At 34.0% G+C, this 25069-nt stretch overlaps 1 protein-coding gene and 1 long non-coding RNA gene across 2 annotated transcripts; both read right to left on the minus strand.

The window, feature by feature from the left end:
• Positions 1-587: 587 nt before the first annotated feature.
• Positions 588-4382, minus strand: LOC118490666. Its single transcript, XR_004889817.1, has 2 exons — positions 4057-4382; positions 588-875 (listed from the first exon to the last, which is right to left on the minus strand). It is a non-coding gene; the product is annotated as an uncharacterized LOC118490666 (long non-coding RNA).
• A 2733-nt stretch (positions 4383-7115) lies between these two features.
• LOC110923140 (protein trichome birefringence-like 42) lies at positions 7116-10569 on the minus strand. Its single transcript, XM_022167316.2, has 5 exons — positions 10269-10569; positions 9499-9667; positions 8287-8462; positions 8036-8194; positions 7116-7512 (listed from the first exon to the last, which is right to left on the minus strand). The coding sequence occupies exons 1-5, from the start codon at positions 10538-10540 to the stop codon at positions 7227-7229; spliced, it is 1062 nt and encodes a 353-aa protein (XP_022023008.1). The 5' UTR covers positions 10541-10569; the 3' UTR covers positions 7116-7226.
• Between the last annotated feature and the right edge of the window lie 14500 nt (positions 10570-25069).

Genomic DNA, 25069 nt, shown 5'->3' on the forward strand with positions numbered 1-25069 from the left:
GAGTTGTCAAAAGTGTGGGATAAGCCACCAAATGCGTGAGTTAAGCCTTAGCTGTCACAACCAAATAAATTTATTTGACAGAAGGTAATTGGTTGTAATCATAAATGTCTATTTTCTTAACTCTGAAATTTAATAACTATTTAGGTGATTTTCTCTTTTGTATAAATTTATTTGATGTATACTTTTAAAAAGATTAAAGTATTCCCTTAATAAACCAAACACAAGATACATTATATTACATCTAATATTTACAGCTCATTTATCAATAAATATGTCTTGGTAGAATAAATGTTTATGAATTAATTTACGTTTACTAAATTTATACAAAAGCTTGATTTGGTATACTCAAATTACATGGTTAGTAAAAAATGTTCAGACCATGTTTGTATGGGACGTTGTCCTTTACGTTGATACTACGTATTTCACGTTCGTATCATATTCCCTGTGGTACTATGTTCTTCACGTTGGTACTATGTCATTTACGTTGGTACCATGTCCCCTTATGGATGGTCATATTTATGTTTATTAAAACGATTAAAGTACTTCTTTAATAAATAACTCATAAATAAAACACAAGATGCATGATATTACATTTGATATTTACAACTCATTTATCAATAAATATGTCGTGGGGAAAATAAATGTTTATGAATTAATTTACTTTTACTAGATTTATACAAAAGCTTAATTTGGTATACTTAAATTACATGGATGGTCAAAAATGTTCAGTACCATGTTTTGTATGGTATGTTGTCCTTTACGTTGACATGATATCTTTCACGTTGGTATCATATTCTTTATGGTACCTTGTCCTCCATGTTGGTACTATTTCCTTCACGTTGATATCATGTCACTTATCGATAGTCAAAAGCATCCTAGTTATAATAATAAAAATAGTAAAGAATAAGTTAATCCAATACTTGAAACCCAGTTTACTTCCATGCTTTGAAAACACTTTTAATGTTATTAGACCCGTGTAATACACGAGTTTAAGGATAGAATATCTTGATAATAATTTTGATGCAAGTCTATACTCACTAAAGGTCCTAAATGGAGTTATATTTTTAGGCTTGCCAAACCATTGATAATTACCAAAGGTCGGTGTTCTAGTGACATTATCAAGAAATATTGATTAAAATAATGCTTTATGTAATGGAACTCGATTACAAGTCCTATCACTAGGTTATCAGGTTATTGAGCCACTCATATTATCCAAAAGTAATACTGGCACTCAAACGTTCATCCCTAGATTTCGTTTAATACCATCAAATAAAGGGATTCCGTTTAAATTGAAAAGAAGACGGTTTTCTCTCGCTCTATGTTTTGTTATGACGATAAATAAAAGTATATGAGAATTTCTATGTAAAGTTGGTTTGTTTCTCAAAGAAACGGTTTTTACACATGATCAATTGTTGCGTTATCTATGTTAAAAAAATTCACTTATATAAATTAATGAAGACAATATAAAATTAAGTAATTTATAATTTTATATCCTTAAACCCGTGTAGTACACAGGTTTAATAATCTAGTAAGAGAATAAAACCGTTAATAAAAGGTGGTTTAAGTTAAATAAATCCAGTTTATTTATATTTCAGCAGCTTGCAGAAGTTAAAAAACAAACTGTTTTCTTCTTACAGACTGCAAATGTTTTGTCCACCTCTTCAGCTGCAGATGTGATCCACATACTGTAGACGTTTTACATCTAAAAAAAAAAACACCTAATTCTATGCATTTTGCTAATCTCAATCTAAAAGGAAATGCAATAACATAAATAAGAGAATAAAATCGTAAATAAAAACCTAAGTCCATGCATTTTTCTAATCTCAAGACACTTGTTTTGTCTCTCGTCAATTAAACAATTGGGGTGCCAACTACCAAACCCCCTTTCTACCCCCTCTCTATCTAACACGATGGACCAACGAGTCCATGACAAGAAGATTACGGCAACGCGGTTGAATAAAAAATTAGTAACTCTCATTAAATATGTTTGTTTTTCATACTTTTTTCTTTTTTCTTATTATTTTACTAGTAATGGTCTAAAATGTGAACAAAATTTAAGTTTACCAAATAGTAAGCAAGTACGACCCTCTCTCATTAGTGCCTTGTTACATTATACCATCAACACTTATCTTCTTAGAACCACACACATATGATATTATTTAAAAATCGGTTCTTTAAGATAATCCACATAATTTGTATAAAAAAAATTACCAATACTAATTCATTATCAAAACTGTAAACGCCTTTAAATCTTTAATGTAATCAGACGTGCTTCATTTGGTTGATTACTTGGGCGGCTCGGATACTAAGAAAGGGATTATATATGGCATTTTTATTTTGACGTGTTGGCGAATGTTACTAAAATCGTTTCCGATATAAAATCGTTGGGGTTTCTTTGGTATAGGAGTAGACACAAGGAGGGTACGGTAGAATGGAGAAACTGGTGTAACTTTTCTTTTGTCCTTGATGTAACAGTTTTTTAGGCGGGTCATCTCTATCTCTTTCTTGGAGATGTCCGTTCTCTTTGGTGTTTAATGAAGTTTACCACTCAACCACCACCTCATTGGCAAAAGTACTCATTAGTTTACTTTATTTTTGAGAGTGTTTTTAAAATGGATGGATCTGACAAGTATTCTAAAACCTCAATGGTTCAGGTAAGAAAAATGTTTTTTTTTTTTTTGAATGAATTTGACAAATTTGACTATACCTCAGGGACGGATTTGATAATTTACTCTAAAAAAATTATTATTTTTAAACTGTTAAGACTTTTAGGAAGCAACCCTTCACTTTCCCTGTTTATCACCATGAATTCCTCAATTGTTCATTTAGATTTGAACTAGTATTGAAGCCTGCGCTTCGCAGCGGGATCGTAGCAGGGTATTGGCGAGAATATATTTTTGTTAATTGATACATCGATGAGTTTTTATAGACCAAGCATGCTATAATGTAAACGGCGGTTACAATAAGCAATTAATGCGGTTAAGTAAACATGTCTAAAGTTAAAAGTTAGCTTTAATTTAAACAACGGTAAAAATAAGGAAGCAACACCATTAAGTTAAGTAAATAATAAGTAAAATAGAACAGAATCAAACTTATAAAAAAGATAAGAGAACAAATACTTGTTAAAAAATTAACTTTATTAAACTTTAAGGAACATATGATAACTCCATTAAAGTTTGGGGTTGAAACATAAATCGTTTATAGAAAAAAATTATTATTAAACTTCCGTATGATAAATATATTAAGAATCACATGTATATGTAAATCGTTTATAAATAATATTAGAGCTCAATTAATAATTTTATTAAAGTTTAGGGTTAGAAATGTAAATTAATTAAAAAATAATATTGTAGCTCTGTAATTATAAATTAAAGTTAAAATGACCAAATAAATATTTCCTACTGTTTACAATTTGTTTTGTTAGTATATAGAATGCTAGCAATAATAAAATCTTAAAAAATATCAAATTTTGCAATATACATTAAACGAGCTCCACCTCAGGATTAAACCGAGGCTTATTTAATAGGGGTTTTTGCATATTTCCCTTTAAAAAACTTTGAAATTGCATATATACCCAAGTAAAAAATTAAATTGCATATTTCCCCTCTATTAACTAGTAAAATTACAAATTTACCCATTTTAATTTAATTTATTAAAATTAAATTATAGAAAGACTTTTTTACCCTTCATTTTACTAAACTTTAAAAAAATGCATATTTACCCTTTTTTTTTTTTTTTTTTTTACTAGCTTTCGTCTTTTTCTAACAAAAAAAATACAAGAATTAAATAAAACAATAATAAAAACAAAGTTGCTGTGACAAATTAGTGTTCTCAAATCACCTACTTCAAGCTAAAAAAAGGACTGCAATTCAAACTTATAATTTCAATCATATTCAAACTAGAAATCTCAAATAAAACAATAAAACAATAACTAACCTGCAATCGTAAAGTTATAAACTTATAACTGTAATCATATTCAAACTATAAATCTCAAATAAAACAATAACTAACTGCAATCGTAAAGTTATAAAGTTACAAATAAAACAATAATTATACCTGCTATGTCGCCGGCCGAAATCATGATGCTGCTGTGTCGCCGGCCGAAATCACGATGCTGCTGTGTCGCCGGCCTGAAGAATCGCCGGTCGAAATCACGATGCTGCTGTGTCGCAGGCCTGAAGAATCGTCGGGCGAACTGAAGATGCTGCTGTGTCGCCGGCCTGAAGAATCGCCGGCCGAAATCATGATGCTGCTGTGTCGCCGGCCTGAAGAATCGCCGGCCGAACTGAAGACGCTGCTGTGTCGCCGTAGAAGAAGAAGATACTGAAACGTGGCATGTGAATTATAATGACCTGATTTTTCTATAAGCTTTATCTTTTAATTTTGAGAATGGGTAATTTTGTAATTTTAATAGAGAAGGGGAGATATGTAATTTTTATTTAGGTTTGGATAAATATGTAATTAAGGGTGTTTTTAAGGGGAAATATGTAATTATTCCTATTTAATAAACAAACTTAAACCCAAACTTCACATATTAAGGTTGACTAGGCTTGAGAACCTATTATTTAAAAAAATATCATAACTACTATTTCATACTGTAAATATATAATCTATCTACTATAATAAAAGAAACCAAGTTTTGGACACGTGTCATTCATTTGGACACGTGTCATTCATAGAAGGTATCCTCAAATCTATATTTATCTTATATTAACTAAATAAATAAATAATAAATTAATATTAAATTTTATCATATTTTATTAAAATATTATCCTCAAATCTAAATTGTTAATTTAATATATTTTTAAAACAAATACCTCCCTTTCCTGTCTATCTTATAATAAACTAGGTTATAACCCCGTGTATTACACGGGTTGAATAAATAAATTTTATCGTGATAAATAATTTGTTTTATTTAAAAATATCTTAAATTAACAATTTAAATTTTAGAATAATATTTTATTAGAAAAATAAAAGAATGGTATTCAAAATTTAAAGTAGGATGAAATTTAATATTAGCTCATTATTCATTTATTTATTTATTTATTTAATATAAGATAAGTTTGAAAGTGAGGCAAGAAAATCATAAAACAAATGCTTACAATGAATGATATGTGTCACACATTAAGGTTTTATTATATAATATTGTATAGATATATATTTAGATTGATATAAATAGATTATTATATTGTAGTACAATTTGTTAACGAAGTTTTAATAAATTTAACTCTTTATTTAAAACTTGTAAATGTAACGAAGTCTCAATAAATTTAACCATTTATTTAAAACTTGTATATGTAGAAATGATAAATAATATTAGTTAATTTTATTTTAAGTTTCGTAGAATCTATTTGATACTAAACTAAACAAAACGTTCAAATATACAGTTAATATTAAGAGTAAATTACGATTTTGGCCCCTGTGGTTATATCACTTTTACCCTTTTAGCCAAAAAATGAATCTTTTAACATCTGAGCACTCAACTTCTTTTTTTTTTTTTTTTTTTTTTACCCTTTTGGCCCCTAACACTAACCCCATCCATTTACTTTTAGTGGCCAAAAAGGTTAGAAAAAAAGACGTTGAAGGCTTAGATGTTAAAAAATTCTTTTTTGGGCTAGAAGGGTAAAAGTGATATAACCACAGGGGACAAAATCGTAATTTACTCTAATATCAAATTAGATAACTAAGTTTGAATTTGAAGTAAATAGATAAATATAAAAGTAATAATTAAACTAAATAATATTTAGTAGGAGGATTATCTATAATTAATTAGAAAAGATAAAACTAAAATCATAATTATCCATAAGACATGGCCTAATATGATGACAAGTGTCTCAAAAATAGTTTCTTTTATTATATAGTATAGATATATAAATAATAAATTAATATTAAATGTTATCCTAATTTATTAAAAATATAACTTTTTTTATTAATTGGTATATAAAATTATATTTATTCAACTCGTGTAAAACGCGAGGTTTTTAAAAATATAACTTTTTTTTTATTATTTAGTATACAAAGTTACATTTATATAACACGTGAAATACACGAAGTTTTTAAAGATATAACTTTTTATCATTTGCTATGTAGAATTAGATTTATTCAACACGTGTAAGACACAAGGTTTTTAAGGATACAATTTTTTTATTATTCGGTAGATTTTTCAATCCGACTATACAAGGGTTTTTTAAAGATACGACGTTTTTACATTTATTTAACATGTGTAATACACATGATTTTTTATTTAATATGTGTAATACACATGATTTTTAAAGATGTAACTCTTTTTAGATCTATTCAACATGTGTAACATAGGAGGCTTTTAAGGATGTAGTATTTTTATTATTTGGTAGATTTATTCAACCCGATTATACACGGCTTTTTTAAAGATACGACGTTTTTATTTTTTAGTATTTAGTATACAAAATTACATTTATTTAATCTGTGTAATACACATGGTTTTTAAAGATATAACTATTTTTTTATTATTTGATATATAAAATTACATTTATTTAACCCGTACAATATACGGGGTTCTTAAAGATATAACTTTTTATTATTTAATATATAAAATTATATTTATTCAACCCGTGTAATACACGGGGTTCTAACCTAATTATATAATAAATATTATTTATAGAAATCTTCGATTAAAAAACAAAGTAATATACTTGTCATATAAATAAATTTGTATAAAATATATAAACACTCTAAACCCGTTCTCAAAAAAATATTAATGAATTAGGCTCTAGCTTTAGAAACAAAACTCGAAACAAACTAAACTTAAGCCTAGACGAGCTCGTAATCAACTCATTTAGAACTTAGCTCATGGAATGCTTCCTAGGGTTAGGGTAGGTTCAAATTTCACAATCAAGCATGTTGTTTTTTATTTTTAATTTAACTTTTTTTGTTCTGCTTGGATGAGATCTATCCACTCACCCAAAAGGCCAAAAGTGTACACCGGCCCAGACCAACCACACAAGCCCAAAAGTAAAACCCCATCCATTTTTTGCATATAATAGACAAACATTATTTAACATTAATTTTTTTGCTCCTAAAATACTTACCAAATTGCCTTTGAACGCCACTTTTACGGTGGATAAACACCATACCAGTAGGAAGGAAAAACAAACCTATAGATGTCTATTTCCCTTTAATGAATTATCATTTCAAATTGCACAAGATGGAGGAATTGCACTTGCTTTCCAAACTAATTTACAAAAAAATTATTTCTTGAGCAAGATATTGTACAAAATTTGATTCCAAGCATCGGGCACGCCAGCGAGGCACCAGTGGCTGCAGTCTATGCCATCGTCACCGTACTTTGACGGGTGTCCGTCTTTTCTTAACTGTGTAAGAAGCGTTATATCCAATAAATAAACCGGATTTTTCATTTTCGCCAATACATCTTTCACCACTTCTTCCCCGGGGTATCTCTTTCCTGGGTAATGAAGTCCCCGAGTAGGTAGTGTTTGCCCTATACAATTTTGAGCACTAGGTTCGTTCCAGCCTCTAATCACACAAATTAAATATACTTTAGAACCAAAAGCAAAACACCCGATTCACTAAGATTAATTTAGGAGGTGCTAAATCAGTGGTGACGAGTCGAACACCATAGGAGTTTTCGTTAGTTGACACGAACACTGTATTTTGAATCTGAAAAATTATTTTCTCGTATTGTATTGTAATATCCTTTTTTTCTCGTTACAAATTTACAAAAAAAAAAAGTACAAATGTATATAAAATAATTACATTTAATTATCTTTAATTTTTGGATAACATACCCAATTAATTGACTGATGACATAAAACATTTTCTTTCTCAAAACTTTTATATAAACAAATGGTTGTTGTAAACCCACCATATTGACCCTAGAATGCAACCCGTAACCCGTTCACCTAAACGCGATTGCATGTTCCACCCGAAACTGACCCCAACCCGTTTAGAAATTCACAAATCCACAAACTTCATGTTAGGTTCGTGTTGTGTCAGAAATTCACACCCCTAAAGATTATCATCAAGTAACGTAGCTTACCGGTCATGAACAGCAGAAACCCCCTGGAAAAAGACCCGGGTTTTTTTGAAATCTATGTAGGAGTCAACCCAGTTGGCCCATGTTGTCAAAGCAATCTTGTAAGCCAACATGCGGCCCATGTCTTTGTATATGTTTTCACCAACTTGATAGTAGTCCCATCTGCAGCCAAAACCATACACATATGTAAGAATCACGGCATAAAGATTAAAGAGGCCGTACAATGTGTATAATGAGTTGTGAATGGAGCGTACGTTTGACGGGTTCCGGTGTGTGTCCACCAGTGATAGCTGTTGAAGATGAGAATGTCTGCTCCTTTCCATTTGCCAAACCTGCTGATGGAGTCGAGTTTTAAAATCCGGCCTCTTTTCTCCACCACCAGGTCTACTAGAAACCCGTTTTTTAAGTACATGACTGAGACTCCGTATTCCTGCAGTCGACACAAAAGTAAATGATTAAATTTGCGAAACTAAACCTGAGTACTGCGTTTGGGCAGTATCGCTAACTACTGTTTCAGGAAAGGGTAAATCAAATTGGCCCGATCAGCCGGTTTTAATGGTTTGGTGAGTTGACTGTTTGGTTTTAGTAGTTTGAAAATTTGAACTGTTTTTTTTTTTAATTTATTTCTAATATAGTTAGTTTTTATTAAAACCTTTAAAAATGACAAAGATGTTGATGAATACAATAACTATGCCTAACTGTATGATGCAAAAATAAAATAAAAATAAATAAAATAAACGGCCAGTTTCAAGTTTCAAAATATGAACCGGACCATTAAACCACCAAACCGAACAATAAAAATCCCAAGCGGGCTGACTTGCGGTTGGTTACAATTAGGGATGTTCCCGAGTCAAAATCAGTAATAATACAAGCCAAGAAGCGAGCTTATAACAACCCAATAATTTGTACGAGCCGATCAGCCAACTAAATCGAGCTAAATTTTCTCAGTTTTTTTTTTTTTTTCTGAGCAAGTTACTACTGGCGCATCCCAGTTTCAGTTAGGGGTGTTCACGGTCCGGTTTGTTGGGTTTTGGCAAAAAAAAATATAGGCCAAACTGGTAAATGGGGTTTCGGGAAACAACAGACAAAGCTGGGTTGGGTGTGTCAGCTGAATCAGTTGTGGTTTTGACTGTTTGAACATTTCTAATTTATTTATTTAGTTTTAAATCATTATTTGGCATTAACATTTTAAAATAATAAAAGTGGTCTCCAGTTCCAAGTTACAACCGGATCAAACCGTTAAACTATCAAACCACAAAAACCGAACCGATTAAATCTCAAACCAGCCGATGTTAAGCAAAATATTTAATTGTCATAAGTTAGAGGGTTATTATTGTAACTAGCAGAATATATATAAACCTCTTTGTATTCAATATTGAAATTATGAATGAAATTATGAGTTGATAGCCTACTTGCTTCGACATGAGCGCACCTAATAATTAGACATAATGGGTACGACAACTTACTGGGAATGAAAGAGTTGAGAGTGGTCCTGTAACCTCGAATGTGTGGTTGGAACCAACGGTCCGGTAAAGCATGCAGGCCAGTGACTGCCATTGGTTCGAACTCAATGAGTCCCCCACAAACATTATTTTCTTACCCCTGTTCCTCTTCAAAAACCTCTCCCCCTTAAACCTGCACATTCCCACCCATAAATAAATGTCATTTTCTTCCTTCCCCATGGTTTTTTACCATTTCCGTCTCTCTGACATTCTTGAAACATATTAATTCCGTCCAAAAAAAGCTAAGCTTGAATCGAATAATTGGACAAATCACAAGTGCGAAAATGTTAGGGACGAAAATGGTACAAAGTTGAAATTAGTCCTGGCATAATTAGACAAACCGGAGGGATACGAAAATGACCGTTAACTAGGGATGAGCACGGTACCCGTTCGGTACCGAACCGTTACCGGTACCAAAAAATGGGAAAAGTGGGTACCGACACCGAATGATTCGGTGCCGATACCGGTACTTACCGGTGTTTTACCCGTATATAGCGGTACCGTACCGGTACCGAAAAACGGAGAAAGTAGGTACTAGTACTGGTATCAAATATACCCGGTACATCGATACCGGTACCTGATACCAAATGCTCATCCCTACCCTACCGTTAATTCTAAATAAACCGACCCCATTTTTTAAAATATACAAGAGTTCTCAAGTTCAAATCCATAAGTTACGAAAAACAGATCCCGAGACAAGAGCTACAATAGATCCAATAACAAAGGGTGGTCACCTGGAAAGTGAACAGGCATGGGGCTTCCATTTGAAGTTGAGGTAGATGGTATCGGCTCTACCGTTGTTCTGGCAGTTCAACCCTGGGTCAACAAAGGGGCATTCGGATCCGTTGTACATCGGGTAGGATCGATCCATGATCCAGCTTCCTTTGAAGAAGTTGCATTGGTTTGATTGTTTTGTTATATGGGCGTGGGCTAGAGGTAGAATGGTGAAGAGATAAAAGAGTGCAGCAGCAGAGCAAGCGGTAGTGGGTGAGGTTTTGAACATCATGGCAAGCAGCAGAGGCAACAAAAAGAGGCTGGTGGTTGGATAGTGTGTATTTATAGTCTCGTGCCTGCCCTATGGCATAATTTTTATATTATATTTATCAAATTATTCCTGTTAATTTGCTAAAAAAAAATAATAATAAAAGGGTTCAAAACTTCAAATATTGGAACTTCTTTAATATTCTGACTTTAGGGAGAAAGGAGTCGAGTGAGCTTAAATTTGACTGGGCTTGAGCTTGGCTCGTAAATAGTTTTATAAGCTTGAGCTCTAAAGAGTTTTAAAATTAGGTATATATGATCCCAAATAATATAAAGCCCAATTAGTTTAAACAATTTAACCCGAATTGGATTTTAAACCCAAATAAAAACAAGCCTAACTACTCAAATTGTTGAACAATTAAATAAACAAAAGCTCAACAATTGAATGACATTACAAATTTATAACAGTTATTTTAACGTATTATGCTTTTTTATATATGATTATTGAGTTTATATTACAGGAGCCAACTGTATTTACTCACCCTGAACTAAAACGTTTCGAGGATTCTCGGGGCCGGTCCTGTCAATTCGAGCTTGAAAAGTGAAGTTCGGACTCGAGCTATTTTACTAAACAAGCTTATTTTTAAGCTCATAATGTAGCTCGTTTCGAACTTTTTTCCAAACTAAGCTTTTTTGCCTTGTTTACACCCCTAATATTTTTTCAAATAACTTTAGTTCTTAACACCTGCTACATAGCTTGTGATTAAATTTTGCAACCTATCTTTCTAGCACTATTGCCAATTTCATGATGCATGGTTTGTGATTTTTTTGTTGAAACATGTGTTGTTATTATGCATAAGGCTCGAGTAGCTGAGCTGAGTTTTTTTTATAATGCCTTCTGCTCTACTTAGGCCATATGAAGTCATAAAGCCCTTTGTGGGGCGTTATATGACAAGTGGCGAGACGCGTAAGAGAGTGGCTTTATATAACTTGAGTGTGTAGTGGGAATACATATGTATGGGGCTTTATATATATGTGTGTGTGTGTGTGTGAGTGGGGAAGAATGGGCAACGCCGTGATAATTTTCGTGAGGAGGAGAGATTTTCAGCACATGGCACCCCCCGTAATAATGTTCAGGGGAGCCATGGGACGGTATAGTGGGAATTGGCATGATATGGCGCTTCATTACAGGGGGTATTAAGTGACCTATGTTTAATATTGCAGCCCAATTACTATGGGTGTGTTATTTCAAAGTATCATCATGAATATCTTAATTTGGGAGGAATATTAAGCATAAGAGCCAGAGGAACACAACCCCTAAAACTAATACATGTAATCAATCTTTTAAGTCGTAACTTAAGGAGATTAGCGACTTAACTGTTTAAAAATCATTGTCACATGAAGGGGTATGGTCCAAATCCTGCGTAAGGCTTTACAGACCATGCACACAGAGAACCATACCCAAACTTAAATAACAACACTCAGCTACTTCCAGAGTTAGTGCACACACCTTATCCGAGCGCACGCAACAGTGACAACTATCACAACTACAGATAGTACAAATGGCAGGAGCCTACAGCCAATCAGCATGTGCCAGGCTCTATCCATACAATTCCCACGATGGTCAATCGTGCACGGGACAAGAAGTACATAAGGACAGTGACGTGTAGCCAATCCGCGTGCGTCATTCACTGTTTCATGATCTCCACTCACAGCTAATGACAGACTCGACAACAAGTACACTCAGCAGGACACATGGCACCAATCATCGTGCGCCTACGTCCCTCTACCTCTGCACACAATATATGTCGTGTCAGAGGGGACCAACCGGATATTCCTTGTTGGCGACGTCTGGCCCAAGGCCCATCAACTCATCTCCTTCTCCACATTCTTCGGCTACAAATACCAGCCTTCAACCACAGATTCAAGGATCATTTCTCTTACTCTAACACAATTAACACACACTCGTTTACTATCTTTAAACGGATATTTATTCTCACGCCGGGGGTGGTTACAAGGGGAACCCCCCACCTCTCCTCCTTGTAACAAGCTTCACGGTGTTATTGTTTTTGGAAATCTATTCTCATAACAGATTCAGTCGTTGATCAAGATGAGATTAAGTATTAATCATCTTGTCGAGACAACAACCCATAAGCCTAATCCTTACAGTTTAGACTTAGTGTTTCTTCGACAGGTATATATTTTCTAGATTTCAAATTTGTTTATTAACTAGAAGAAGAAATATATTTTAAATACTTGAAACTGCCTCGAAAATCTTCTAAGGTAGTGGTATTATATCTATTTCTAAAATCTTGTGTAGTTTACGATGATTTATTTGCTATGGCAAAGGTTCTTCATAGAGGTGGTAAATTTGACCTATTAATTTATCAGTGTGTTTAAAGGTATTAATTTTCAAACTATTTTCCGTATAATCTTATATTCTTTATTTGGATTCTTATTGTTAACCTTACTTTTGCATAAAGTTGATCTTTAAATGTTTTTTACTTTTGTTAAGATTCTTTTGTTAAGTTTTTCGTTTCGTTTTAAATTTTGTGAGTTAACGCACCGCAACGTGCGTGTGGGTTCAACATTTTTTCGTATATTTTTTCCCGTTTAACTGGCCCGTCGCGTCACATCTATTTTTCTGCGTTTGACAAGTTCGTCCAACACGCGGGTCCTGTATGGATTTAGTTATTTTTTTCTATGTTTTACATTTCGGTTTAAATTCTCAGCAACGAGAGTGCGTGATTCAAAGATTTTACGTCTGTTTTTCGTTCGGCGTTATTTTTTTCCCGTTTTTATTTATTTTGTTTTTACGAAGTTTTCCGGTGTTGGCGGTCGCTGACAATGATATAGTATTACTACTACTTAACACAGTTTTATGACAATCGATGTAACGCAGGGGCTTAATACTAATATTATAACAACCCTCCTAGAACCCTTAACGTAACCCTAAACGTCCCTAAATATACCTCGTACGCGAGAAACGAGCCTGAAATACCCTTGTACTTAGAAAAATCAAGAAAAACCAAGTTCAGAAGTCGCTCGCGGGGCGCGACTGCCTTAGCTTAGGTTGTCGCGGGCTGCGACTGCCTTGGTGTGCCGGACAAGGCATTGCGCCACGTGTCCAGTGAGTCACCCAAGCTAGGTCATTGACTCGACCAAGCTATACTCAACACGTAGTCCCTCACGGCGCGAGCCACCATAAAATCAGCCTATAAATTGGATCGATCAGCTTCATTTGAATTCGTTCAACTTTCTGATTTAGGATTCCGTAACGCATGTCAAGGCTCTGCCTAACTCAGTCGTTGGAATTCTGTCTCGTGTTACACTCGATTGATCTAGGATTCCGTAATGCATGTCAAGGCTCTGCCTGACTCAGTTATTGGAATTTTGTCTCGAGTTGTACGGTTAATGTGATTTGGATTATTTTACTAACACGTGTGCATTGTTTAATTTTAATAGATAATAAACCAGGAGAATCACCAGGAAACTTTAGTTTTACCTAAGTAAACAATGTGAGTACATCTACTTTTTGCCACCTTTTTGTAAATCTTTTTGTGAGTTAAAATGTTTTATCAAAACCTCAAATGTTTTAAATTACACTTAACAGTAATTGAGTATTTGTGATTCTACAATTACTGTCGGTATGTTGGGATTTTGTATACAAAATGTGGAATACGTTACCATTGGACAAAAAGTTAGCCAATGAGTAATATGACCCACAAGTTAGGGTTGTGTGTCAACTTAGTTTCGGTGTTCATTGAGTTGAGGCCAGTTTGAATTGTTTACCTAATACTCAGTTAGAAGTTATCTAGGTTATCAAGATCGATCAGTTTGAATTGTTTCAAAATTAGTGTTTGATTTTGAAGGTTTCAATGATGATATGCCATCACCGTGTGTCGGTGTAATCATAGTGTGTCGAGGTAGTAGGCTGAACAAAGGAAGAAGACTCGTTCAAAGGCAGTGGTAAAACATCTCAGTCAGATTTTGGATTATCCTTCTTCTAGTTGGCCGAGTTATGTTATTGGTTAAGTTCAAAGATTCGATTGAAGTGGGTTTAAAGGATAATTCAAGTGCTACTTGAAAGGTGTTCGAGGGCCTCTTGAAGTCCCATCAAAAAGGTCACATAGTCCATGACTATCAATCGAATCCAGATGAAAAGGCAGTTTTCACCCAAGGCGATGGGTGTTTCGCTGAGGCTCTTCGGGATGAAGTGTCAATGTAATGATCGGAAGACGTGATGTTAGTACCAGTAATGATGTTGTAACCAATGATGATAATGGTAGTGTGTCTACTGAAGATGTCAATGGCGGTCATGTGTTCAACGAAGATGGTGCGGCAGATTGAGGAAGAATGGGTCTCTATTTTTTGGGGACTGAGCCTTTCTCTACATGCTAAGTAGATGTAACGACCCAAATTATTATTATATCTTTGCTTTTAAGTAAATTATAACTATCTGGTAATGTTTTAATATGTTAAAACAGCTAATTAACGTAAAGGCCAAACGGTATCAAGATCGGATCTAATATATCATAATATAAGTTCCGTACGTCATATATTATGTTTAACTACTTGTGTTGACCAATGTTACAACTTTTTATGCAACTTTACAATAAATTATTTCCAACATTTCAACTTGAATTTATACCATTACTTTGATATTTGTCCCTTGTCAGTATAAAAGAGTATAAATTAAATAGTAAATCTATAACGGTCACATTTATTTTTTAATTTAAAGAGTATGTGCAATATTTGATCCATTCTCTTTTTGAGGAATTTCCTTTGCTTATCTGACATAAGCTAAATATATCAGGTACATGGAGCAATATTAGTGGAGTTGAATATTCATTTTTTTCACTAAAAATAGTAGTGAGGAGGGAGGAAGATACTATTTTATGGTTAAGTTTCTTTTATTTATTCCAGGTAGGGCTGTCTTTTTTAACCGTAACTCGAAACCCAAACCAAAACCGAAGTCACCTGAACCCGAAGTAGACAAAACCCGAAGAACTAGTAACTGAATAACTGTAAACCCGAACCCGAATATAGTTCTATGGATTGGTTAACGGGTTGAATAAAGGGTAAAACGGTTTAACCCGAAAAACCCGAAATAACTTTAAAACAATTAGCATATTTTCTACATATAGTCATATCTTTTAAAAGGAACTAATAATCCTTTCCTATTCCATGATGCAACCAACCATATCTTCTAAGAATTTTAAATCACTAATTCCATATTTTCTACATATAGTCATATAGTCAAGTTGTCAACCGTGAAGAGTGAAGAAGAATATCAAACTTATAATAATTTGTTTCTAATTGAAAGACATAATGCATTTTACAATTTATAATTTGTATTAAATTACTATAGAAGAGTTGTTTTATAAAATTGTTTTATAAAATTGTTTTTGTAGTGTTAACCTAGTTCTTTAAACCCGATCTAACCCAACCCGTTCTAACCCAAACCATTTAACCCGAACACCGAAGAAACCGAACCTAGAAAGGTTTGGTTATCGGGTTAAATATTTAGTTTTGAAAACTCGAATAACCCGAACCGAAAAACCCGAAATCAGATTAAAAAACCCGAAGAACACCCCTAATTCCAGGGGCAGATCCAGCCCATATTTGTGGTTGTGGGAGGGAGACGGGTCTAGTAGATTTATGGTTCAATCAGTGAGACTTATAATAGAGAATATGATGTCTAAACAAGAGAACTATTCCCATGCTTGGCTAAAATCGTTACCACTGAAGATCGATTTTTTTGATTGGAGGGGAGCAATTGATAGAGTCTCATCTAAGGTTTCTCTTGAAGAAAAGAGGTGCGATAATTGATCCATCTTGCTATCCTATTTGTGGTTAGGAGCCCGGAATTGTGGATCATTTTATAATTTCATGTAGTTTGGCATCCTAGGCTTAGTCTCTAGTTAGAGTGTGGTATCAAGCCACAACGGCTTATCGATCTACTCCGTAGGATTTATTACTTTACCTGGACTCTCTATTTCTATATACCAAACATATATAAGAAAACTATATTATCTTATATAATTAGTGTAAGGATCAAATACAAATGAGTTTTAACATGAGAAGCGAATGAAGGTTTTTTTTTTTTTTTTTTTGTTGAATTTTTTTATCGTCTACTTAGGTATGATGTTTAATTGTAAAATGTAAAAAAAAATCGTGATTTTACATTAGTAGGGTAATTATGTAATTTTTGTATAGTAATTATAATTAGTCTACAATATTTGTAGGGTTGTATAGTAATTATAATTAACCTACAGTTTTACATAATTACACTACTTATGTAAAATCACGATTTGTTTATATTCTGTGACTAAAATACATGATTAATACGATGGGAAGAAAACTTTCAAATTCTTTTCCTCCTACACTTCTCACGTTAAGCCAATTTGTATGTTAAGATCCATTTGTAGAATAACTTAACCATATATAATTACCCCCTTATTACCTTAGAAATCAGATGTGTTTTATTACTAATACTATATTATAACCTCGTGTTTTACATGGTTGAATAAAAGAATCAAATAGTTAGTAATGAATATTTAAATTATGAAATGATAATTTTAGACGTTTTTCCGATGCCCAAATAAATTTTATATCATGTATGATCAATATGTGTGATGTTTACCAAGTTTATAAATATAAAAGCATTTAATTCATCGATTAAAGAAACTGCATTATCAACTTTCTCATAAGTTTCAGCAGTCACAATGACCATGACCATTGTTTCTATGTTTTTTTTTTAAAAATTGAATGAGTTATATATATACACACAGTGTTAGAATCTCGTGTATTATAATACACAAGTTAAGTAAATGTAACGTCCAATACTTAATAACAAAAAAAAAAAATATTACGTTTTCTGAAAATCTATGTATGTTTGAGTTGAATACACATGTTTATTACACCAACATGAGTATTAAATAATATTACAAATATAATTTGATACTTTATTTATATAATCTACTACCAATTTTAGTATCTGAAGTTATACTATTAATAAAATTATAAGTATGCGTACATGTTATATGATTCTTCTTCTTTTTTTACTATTTTAGTAATATGTATAAAGAAAATATTATTATTAAATATTATTTATAGCATGAACAATAAAAATATTATTATTTGTAAAAACGATTAACATAATAATGTACCAAACAATTTGGAAAAACTATATATAAGGTAATTAAAAGTAAGAAAACCTTTCCATTTTCCACATTTACTTGTTTTAGTTTTAATATTGTTTTGTATTTGTATTATTACAGAGTTCTTATATATAATTATGATTTATTTATTGAAAAAGAAAAAAAAATCAAACCATTTATCAAATCGAATGATATTGATATTAGGAGTAAATTGATTATATAGTTACTATAATCTCTTTCTGTTTTTATTTACATCTATTTTGTTTTAGGTTTGTATTTTTCTTTTTAGATTTGTTAAGATTTTATAGGAGTTACAATTTAAAAAAAAAAAAAGATAAATTGTTTGTATTAAAAAAATAAAAAAAGTGTAAGGTTGAAGGAGAGAATATCATATGGCATTAAATGAAGTCTTTTATTAATATTTAGATTAGATTACATTAGATTAGATTTAGATGATATAATAAAATTATTTATGTTACCCAAGTACCCCAAGTATTAAATAAAATATGATAAATTAAATTAGATTTTAAGTTTCCGTCATAGTTATGAATTTGGTTTGTATATATCACTAATTTTTCGGCCAATAATTCTCTTTTAGTATTTTATAACAATCAATATTGTTTAATTATCATCATATTCTACTTGCAAATTTCTTTAACTTCATCTGTTACCAAGTTTTAGGCGTTCTTAGATTTCTGCAACTAATTTCAGTTCACAAATAACCATGGAGTTTGATGCTACAAGTACAACAGTTGCATACATGAAACGCAAGAACGTAACATCTTCGGTTGAAAAGTTGGATGATCACATGATGATTGATCATGCTAACTCTATCGCCACCACCTCCACCGCAATCAAACCCATACACACAATCAAATTCAAGAAACCGAAGGATACTAAGGCTGTCGCATTCGCCGCCACCACCATAACCGTTCCAGCCAAACGCAGGACAAAAACAAATGTCAAGAAAGGCAAGAAACCGATGGAGAATGGACAACATATTCTAGCATGTCGTGTATGTCAAAAGAATTGCGTATCGATGAAATACTGTCATCATTGGAGGGGTCACTCGAATGACGAGTTCTTTGCATCATCTAGCACTTACTATCAAACTCGTGACACTGAGGTGGTCAATCAATCAGAGGATTATTATGATGAAGATGTACTAGTAGCGGCAAAGACCCTAATGCTAATGTCTAATGATCACCGGTCAAAGGGGAAATCAAGCGTACGTGTTGGATTGAAGGACACTATCGATGTTGGGTGTAAGGTGGTTCGTGAGTTTGATCTGAATAAGTGAATATGGCTCTAGATATGGAAGAGGACAATCCATTAATAACGATATAGGTTAAAAGTTTTCTATTCTTCTTCTTTCTACTTAGGTGTCAGCGCTAGTTACTTTCTAGGTGGTTCGTTTTTGTCATCCTTGTTCTTTTCTTCTCGAGTTCTCGACTATTATACAAATATAAGTTTTTGAGTTAAGTGTTCCTTTGGGAGTAGCATCTCTATCTTATGTGATAAGAGATAATGTTTATCCTGATCTCACCCTTTCCGAACGCTACTCTATGAGGGCGATTTATTGGGTACTTTTGTTTGTTTGATTTCATTTAAAACTCATAAAACATATTAATTATTTGTTTTACATATTATGATAATAAAAAAATAGTCTAAATAAAAGGAAAGTTGTTTAAACCAATCAAACATGCCAAAACTAGAACACCAAAACATGTACCAAAAAAATGAGCAAAATACTGGTAGCCATACCAACATATAAACCTAGCCATACAAAAAGAACCTTTTTTTCTCATATTCGCCTCTAATTGTTATAAAATTGATTATCAGCAACTAGAGGTGAAATACGAGTAAGAGGCGTTTTCAAAATACATTGGTGGCTAGGTTTATGGCTGCTAGTTTTTTGTGCTACATCGTTTTGGCTTGTTGGCATTGTTCTTGTTCGGTTCATGTTTAGTGTTCTAGTTTCGAATGTTTGTTTCTTGGTTTTAGCTGCTGGTTAATGTGAGGAGTAGCTTTTGTTTGATAGCCTTATTCCTTGATTAATATTTCCAAGTTTTGTTTGTTACAAAAAATGTCTGTTACAAAAATAGGAAAAAAATAATAATATTTTTTTAATAATTGTGAAACAATATAAATAGAACAGAAAAAAAACAGAGGTTGTAAATAGAGGGCAAAAAACAATTTTAGGCATTGTGCCAACATTTAAGCCCATAGTTGGGTCGGGTCTAGTCAAAGATCGCTTACTTATGTAAAATCTCACAAGGGTTATTTTGTCAATGATTACAAGTTTCACACACAAACAACTTATGATGGTCGAGTCACACAAAATTGTGGTGTCTGTGTCAGAGGGGCCACATAGGACGAAAATGAAAACGACTACTATGGATTATTAGATGAGATCCTAGAATTGGAATACCATAGTACGATTGGCCGTTGTGTGGTTGTTTTGTTTAGATGCACTTGGTTTGATCCCGTGAAGGGGGTAAGGGTAGACCCCAAAACTCATATGGTTAATGTTAAACCCACGGTAATAGGATGCGTCGATGACCCCTTTATCTTAGCATCACAAGCGCAACAAGTGTATTATACATCATATCCTTCAAAAGCAAAAGAACTAAATGCCTGGTTAGCCGTTGTAAAGACGATCCTAGGGGGAAGTTTACCAACTCGCCCAAGATGTTAGTGAAGTGGTGGATGATGATGTGGACATGGAACATTTCTTTCAAGAGAATGAAAGGGTAGAATGCACAGTTATAGAGGATCTTCTCCCCATTTCTTATGTACATAAGAATGGAAGGTTAGAAGAAGTGGAAGATGTCGACAATGATAATAATGATGAAGTTGAATTTAAAGCCACACATTTAGCTGATGAGGGTTTTAACGATAATGATGAAGAAGTTCATTTTAACAATGAAAATTCTGAAAATGAAGATCGAGCGAAAGGTTTGATTAGTGTATATATAATGGTTAGGTTTTTTATTTAGAATTATGCATAATCTACTTTACTTTCAAATAATGTTTTTGTTGCTAATTAGTTGTCTAACATTCAAAGTGAGCGTAACTAGTTTGTGTTATCTAATGTTTTTTTCTAAATATTTATGGTTGCTTTGTTGTAGATGTCATGGCACGTACTATGGGTCGAGGTAGTGTTCCAGCTGGTGGTCGAGGTGTTGGGCGAGAGTTTGGTCAAGTTGGTGGTCGAGGTGTTAGGCGAGATGTTGGTCAAACTGGTGAATGAGGTATTGGATGAGGCAGTAGTCAATGTATCTGTTTAGCTACTACTCAAGAGGTTTGGCGTTGTGGTGGTTGAGTTTATGTGCAAGGTGGTGGTCAAGTGGGTGATCGAGGAGTTGGGCGACACAGTGGTATAGGTAACAACCAAAGTAGTGGTCAAGCAGGTGATCGAGGAGTTGGGCGAGGTGGTGTTCAATCCGGTGATCGAGGTGTTGGTGATGTTGATGTTGAGTCTCATTTTCACGTGATGAATTCTCCTATCGAGAGTAGCGCTGGTAATGATGAGTCTGCTTTTCATGTTGCTCCCACGAGGCGGGGAAGCGCTTCCCAAGCCCAAGTACCTAAACCTATCAATCGCGATTGGATTTAGGTTGTAGAAGGAGAGTAAGTACATATATATTGTTTCTTTGCGTACATGAAAAATGTTACTAATATGGTTTTGTATGCACTGCTTTCATTTTGTAGATTTAGTAATCAAGGGACTGCTACCTGGATTATTTTATTAAATTTCATAAGTTTGTGATCCGGTCCATGGGACAGCTGGAGAGATGTTCATAATGAGCACATGACACAGGTGTGTGTACTTAGACAATTTTTATTTAACTTGTTGGAACATTTTGTACTTTATTTATTGTTTTTTTCTTCATAGATGTATTTTCGGTGGGAGGATAAAAACAATGCACAAATTCATAGGCGTTGGTAGAAGTGCATTGTTAGTAAATTCACCACTATGTTGCGTAACGTACGGAATGATGCTAAAGCTACGACGATAGAACAAGGTAAAAATGTGTCACACCCCGATTTCCACATGTATCACCGGTGGGCCCGGTGGGGGATTATCGTGACGTAGTTGGCAACAATATAGTCAAACCACAATATATAAATGCACAGCGGAAGCATAAAGATAAATATAATTCAACCTTTTACTGTAATATAAAATGTATCACAAGTAGTTGAATAGTATCCACAGGAGGGATCAAAATAAACAAAAATGTTGTTCAACAGATAAGACATCAAGCTTGCGAGACTTCTTAAGATGCTAAGGAGCTAATGCCAGCCGATTACGTGTAGTACCTGCACTTAATCTTTTTGGGGAAAATACGTCAGTTTACACTGGTAAATACATTCAACCGACTCTTTTGTAAAATGTTTATTAAAATTGATTTGAATGCACGAGGCACAAATTCTTTTATAACTTGGGAGAATTATTTAAAATTATAATCTTGTGAACGAATTACATGTTCCTTCTATGCGTTCAGTAGCCCGGATCCTGTCCGGGTTAAAGATCAATAGACACACCACATTGCGTAAAACCGAGGTGGGTAAACCATCGGCTACGTCTTTTAATAGTATAGACATAATACCGGGTGTACGCCTACACCCGACTGTCAAGGTCGTGGCCATTTCGTAAAATGATGCCTAGGATATCCGGGACATGGTCATTAACCCCCCAAAGGCTTTTAAGTAACAAGACTGTTTAAATGAGCCGATCAAATTATTCAATTAACCACCTAAGCGATGGAAGATTTGATGCTCAATCAAGCGGTATATTATATACCGTAACCCAAGCCCGTATAAGGGAAAATAAGTTAAAAGTATTTACCTTTGCAAGTATTGTCCTTAATCAGTTAAATCACAGATATCTTTTACCGGGGCTCCTTATTCTGGAACGAAGGTTTTAAAATAACCTATTAGAATCCTAACGGGTCTTTATATTAGCCGTAGCCTAGACCGGTTAGTTTCGAGGGATAGATACGGTTTAATCGCGTGAAAGGCGAAAACCGAGAATGGAATGTGATTCTGACCCAACAAGTTCGGAGACTCGTTTTATATGGGTTTAATATTCACACTCTGGATTTTGGGGTCAAAATGATATGGTTTGACCCGTATCGGCTAATTTATGTAAGCTAGTTACATAAGCCGAACCGTGCGCGCAATAGGCGCAACGGGTAACCGTAGGAGTCCTACACTGTTTTCCTAAGTCAATATACTTTAAAGAGGTTGTGGTATCAGTAGGATACCTTCCATAATGCCCGTAACGAGTTTTAGTTCATTATACGCCCCGTAGGGGTTTTCCGGTCATTTTAAAGACTTTTAAAGGGATTTCTGAGTTCTACAGGAAACCTGAGTTTCCCGATCAGTTTAATAAGTCTAAAATATCTTATTTATTATTTAGAATCAGTAGCAACTGAAATCGGGTCAAAAGACCTTGTAGAACTCAAGTTTTGGCCGAAAAGGGCATATTCGGTACTTACCGAACCGTAGCCATAACCGTAGGTTATGAGCAGGTTAAAATTAATTAAAAATCTTTAAAAATCCCAAAATATTATTTTACTACACTGGGTACAAGTTTTGGTGACGAAATCTTGGTTTAGGTAGGCGTTATGCTAATTGCGCCGTTTATTACAAAAGTTTCTTATAAATGCGCTATTTAGCATAACTCCCATTCTAGACCTCGGGTTGGCGTGAAACTTTAGGGACATGCTTAGAATTTAGTAAGCAAGGTTATGGTCCCTTCACGTGTCCGAAATACTCGTTTTATTTTAAAAAGGTCGTTACGGTCAACTTTTAAGTAATTAACGGAAATGCGTAAAAGACTCGGACAAACAACGAACCGGTCACAGAGGGTGATACCATCACGTGACCTGGTCCTAAGAGAGTCCTAAAGCATATCTACATTGTACTAAAACGGGTCAGAACTGAAGTCAAAGCAAAAGTCAAAATCTTTGCGACATTCGGCTCCGAACCGGGTCAATATAGCAAATGGCCGAATCAAACTTGATTAAACGAGTTTATATACTTATTATCATGTTTTATGACCATCAAAACAGGTTTCATAGTATATACATTACAGATTATGTACAAAATCGCAAAACGGCTTTCTGTTGACTTTTTAAGCATACGTTTGACTCGATATTTGAACTAGTTAGAGTGGCGATCAGGGGGAACCCTTTTAGAGGTTTATTACCCACATAAATACCAACGCATAACTACTTTTGGTTCGAGAATTCACTGGACCATTCGTGAATTATCGCAAAGTCAATCGTTAGTTACGACGGATTGACTTTTAGGCTAAACTAAGCAAAAACGAAGTCACAGAAGGTTTGGCTTACTTACAGAGACTTGTGCATGACTTAGGAATGCTAGAAGAAGACTTAGGAGCTTCAGAAATGAGCAGGAGGTGTGTTTTGAGGTGTGGTGAACATATGCACAAGGTAGCCTATTTATAGTGAAAGAATTGGCTTTAAGATCCTTACAACTTAGCCTATAAGTGATTATGGATGATGGGCAGGTGGCCTAAGGTGCTATGGGTCGAGTAGGGGACGCCCATACCTCTGGGAAACCCATCTTTAATTGTTTTGCCGCTTTAAACAGCCAACAACCAACTTTCTGTCGCTGGGCATCGCTTACGGACCGTATGGCTTGGGCCTTGCGGTCCGTAAGCCTGTGGCGGAGACAAGCTTAATCATTCACCCCTTTACGGTCCGTAAGGCAGGGCCCTTGCGGTCCGTAAAGGCTGTTTTTAAATCTTTTTCAATCTTTTGAAATGATTAATAAAATCTTTGTAATTAGTAACGAAATCTTTGGTAATTAATAACCTGACCTTTCGGGTTTGAAGGGGTAACTTTGCGATTTGGCCCTTGATTATTTACAACTAAGGGCCTCGTGTTATTTACCCGTACTGTTAAGTCCCCGGTTATCTTGTTAATTATTCGTAAAGCCGTAACTTTCATTGTTGACGCTTTTAACCCTTCTCGTACGTATTTGATCATAACTTTCTCGTTTTAAAACGGAACTTCGTGGAATTTATACTGTATATTCTTGTGAGCGTATTTTACTGTTACAAAGCCTCGGGTACGTCAAGGGGTCACTCAGAGGTATAATTAAACATGTTGACACAGATAACCCCCGCAACTTGTAATCTCTCACTTTCTTCCGCGTTTCGCTTCCGTACGATCCATGATTTTTTCGTTTGAAGGTACGAGCATCGTTTAGGGTTACTATACAGTATACTTACCCTTGTTTGACATTTATAACCCTCGAATTTACTCACTTTCAAGGTTTGTCAACATTAGTCCTTTATTAAATATTAAATGCCACGTGTAAACTCAAGACACGTGTCAATACATTATTGGACACAA

Source organism: Helianthus annuus, chromosome 3 (genome assembly GCF_002127325.2).
Source record: "Helianthus annuus cultivar XRQ/B chromosome 3, HanXRQr2.0-SUNRISE, whole genome shotgun sequence".
Classification (NCBI taxonomy): Eukaryota; Viridiplantae; Streptophyta; class Magnoliopsida; order Asterales; family Asteraceae; genus Helianthus; species Helianthus annuus.

What these genes read in the sequence shown, in the direction of transcription:
- LOC110923140 (XM_022167316.2), bottom strand. Translation starts at nt 10,540, where the DNA reads ATGATGTTCAAAACCTCACCCACTACCGCTTGCTCTGCTGCTGCACTC. An exon ending in TCTCAACTCTTTCATTCCCA is followed by an intron (nt 8,463 to 9,498) that starts GTAAGTTGTCGT and finishes TGTCGACTGCAG; the next exon opens with GAATACGGAGTCTCAGTCAT. An exon ending in GTTTCTGCTGTTCATGACCG is followed by an intron (nt 7,513 to 8,035) that starts GTAAGCTACGTT and finishes TTGTGTGATTAG; the next exon opens with AGGCTGGAACGAACCTAGTG.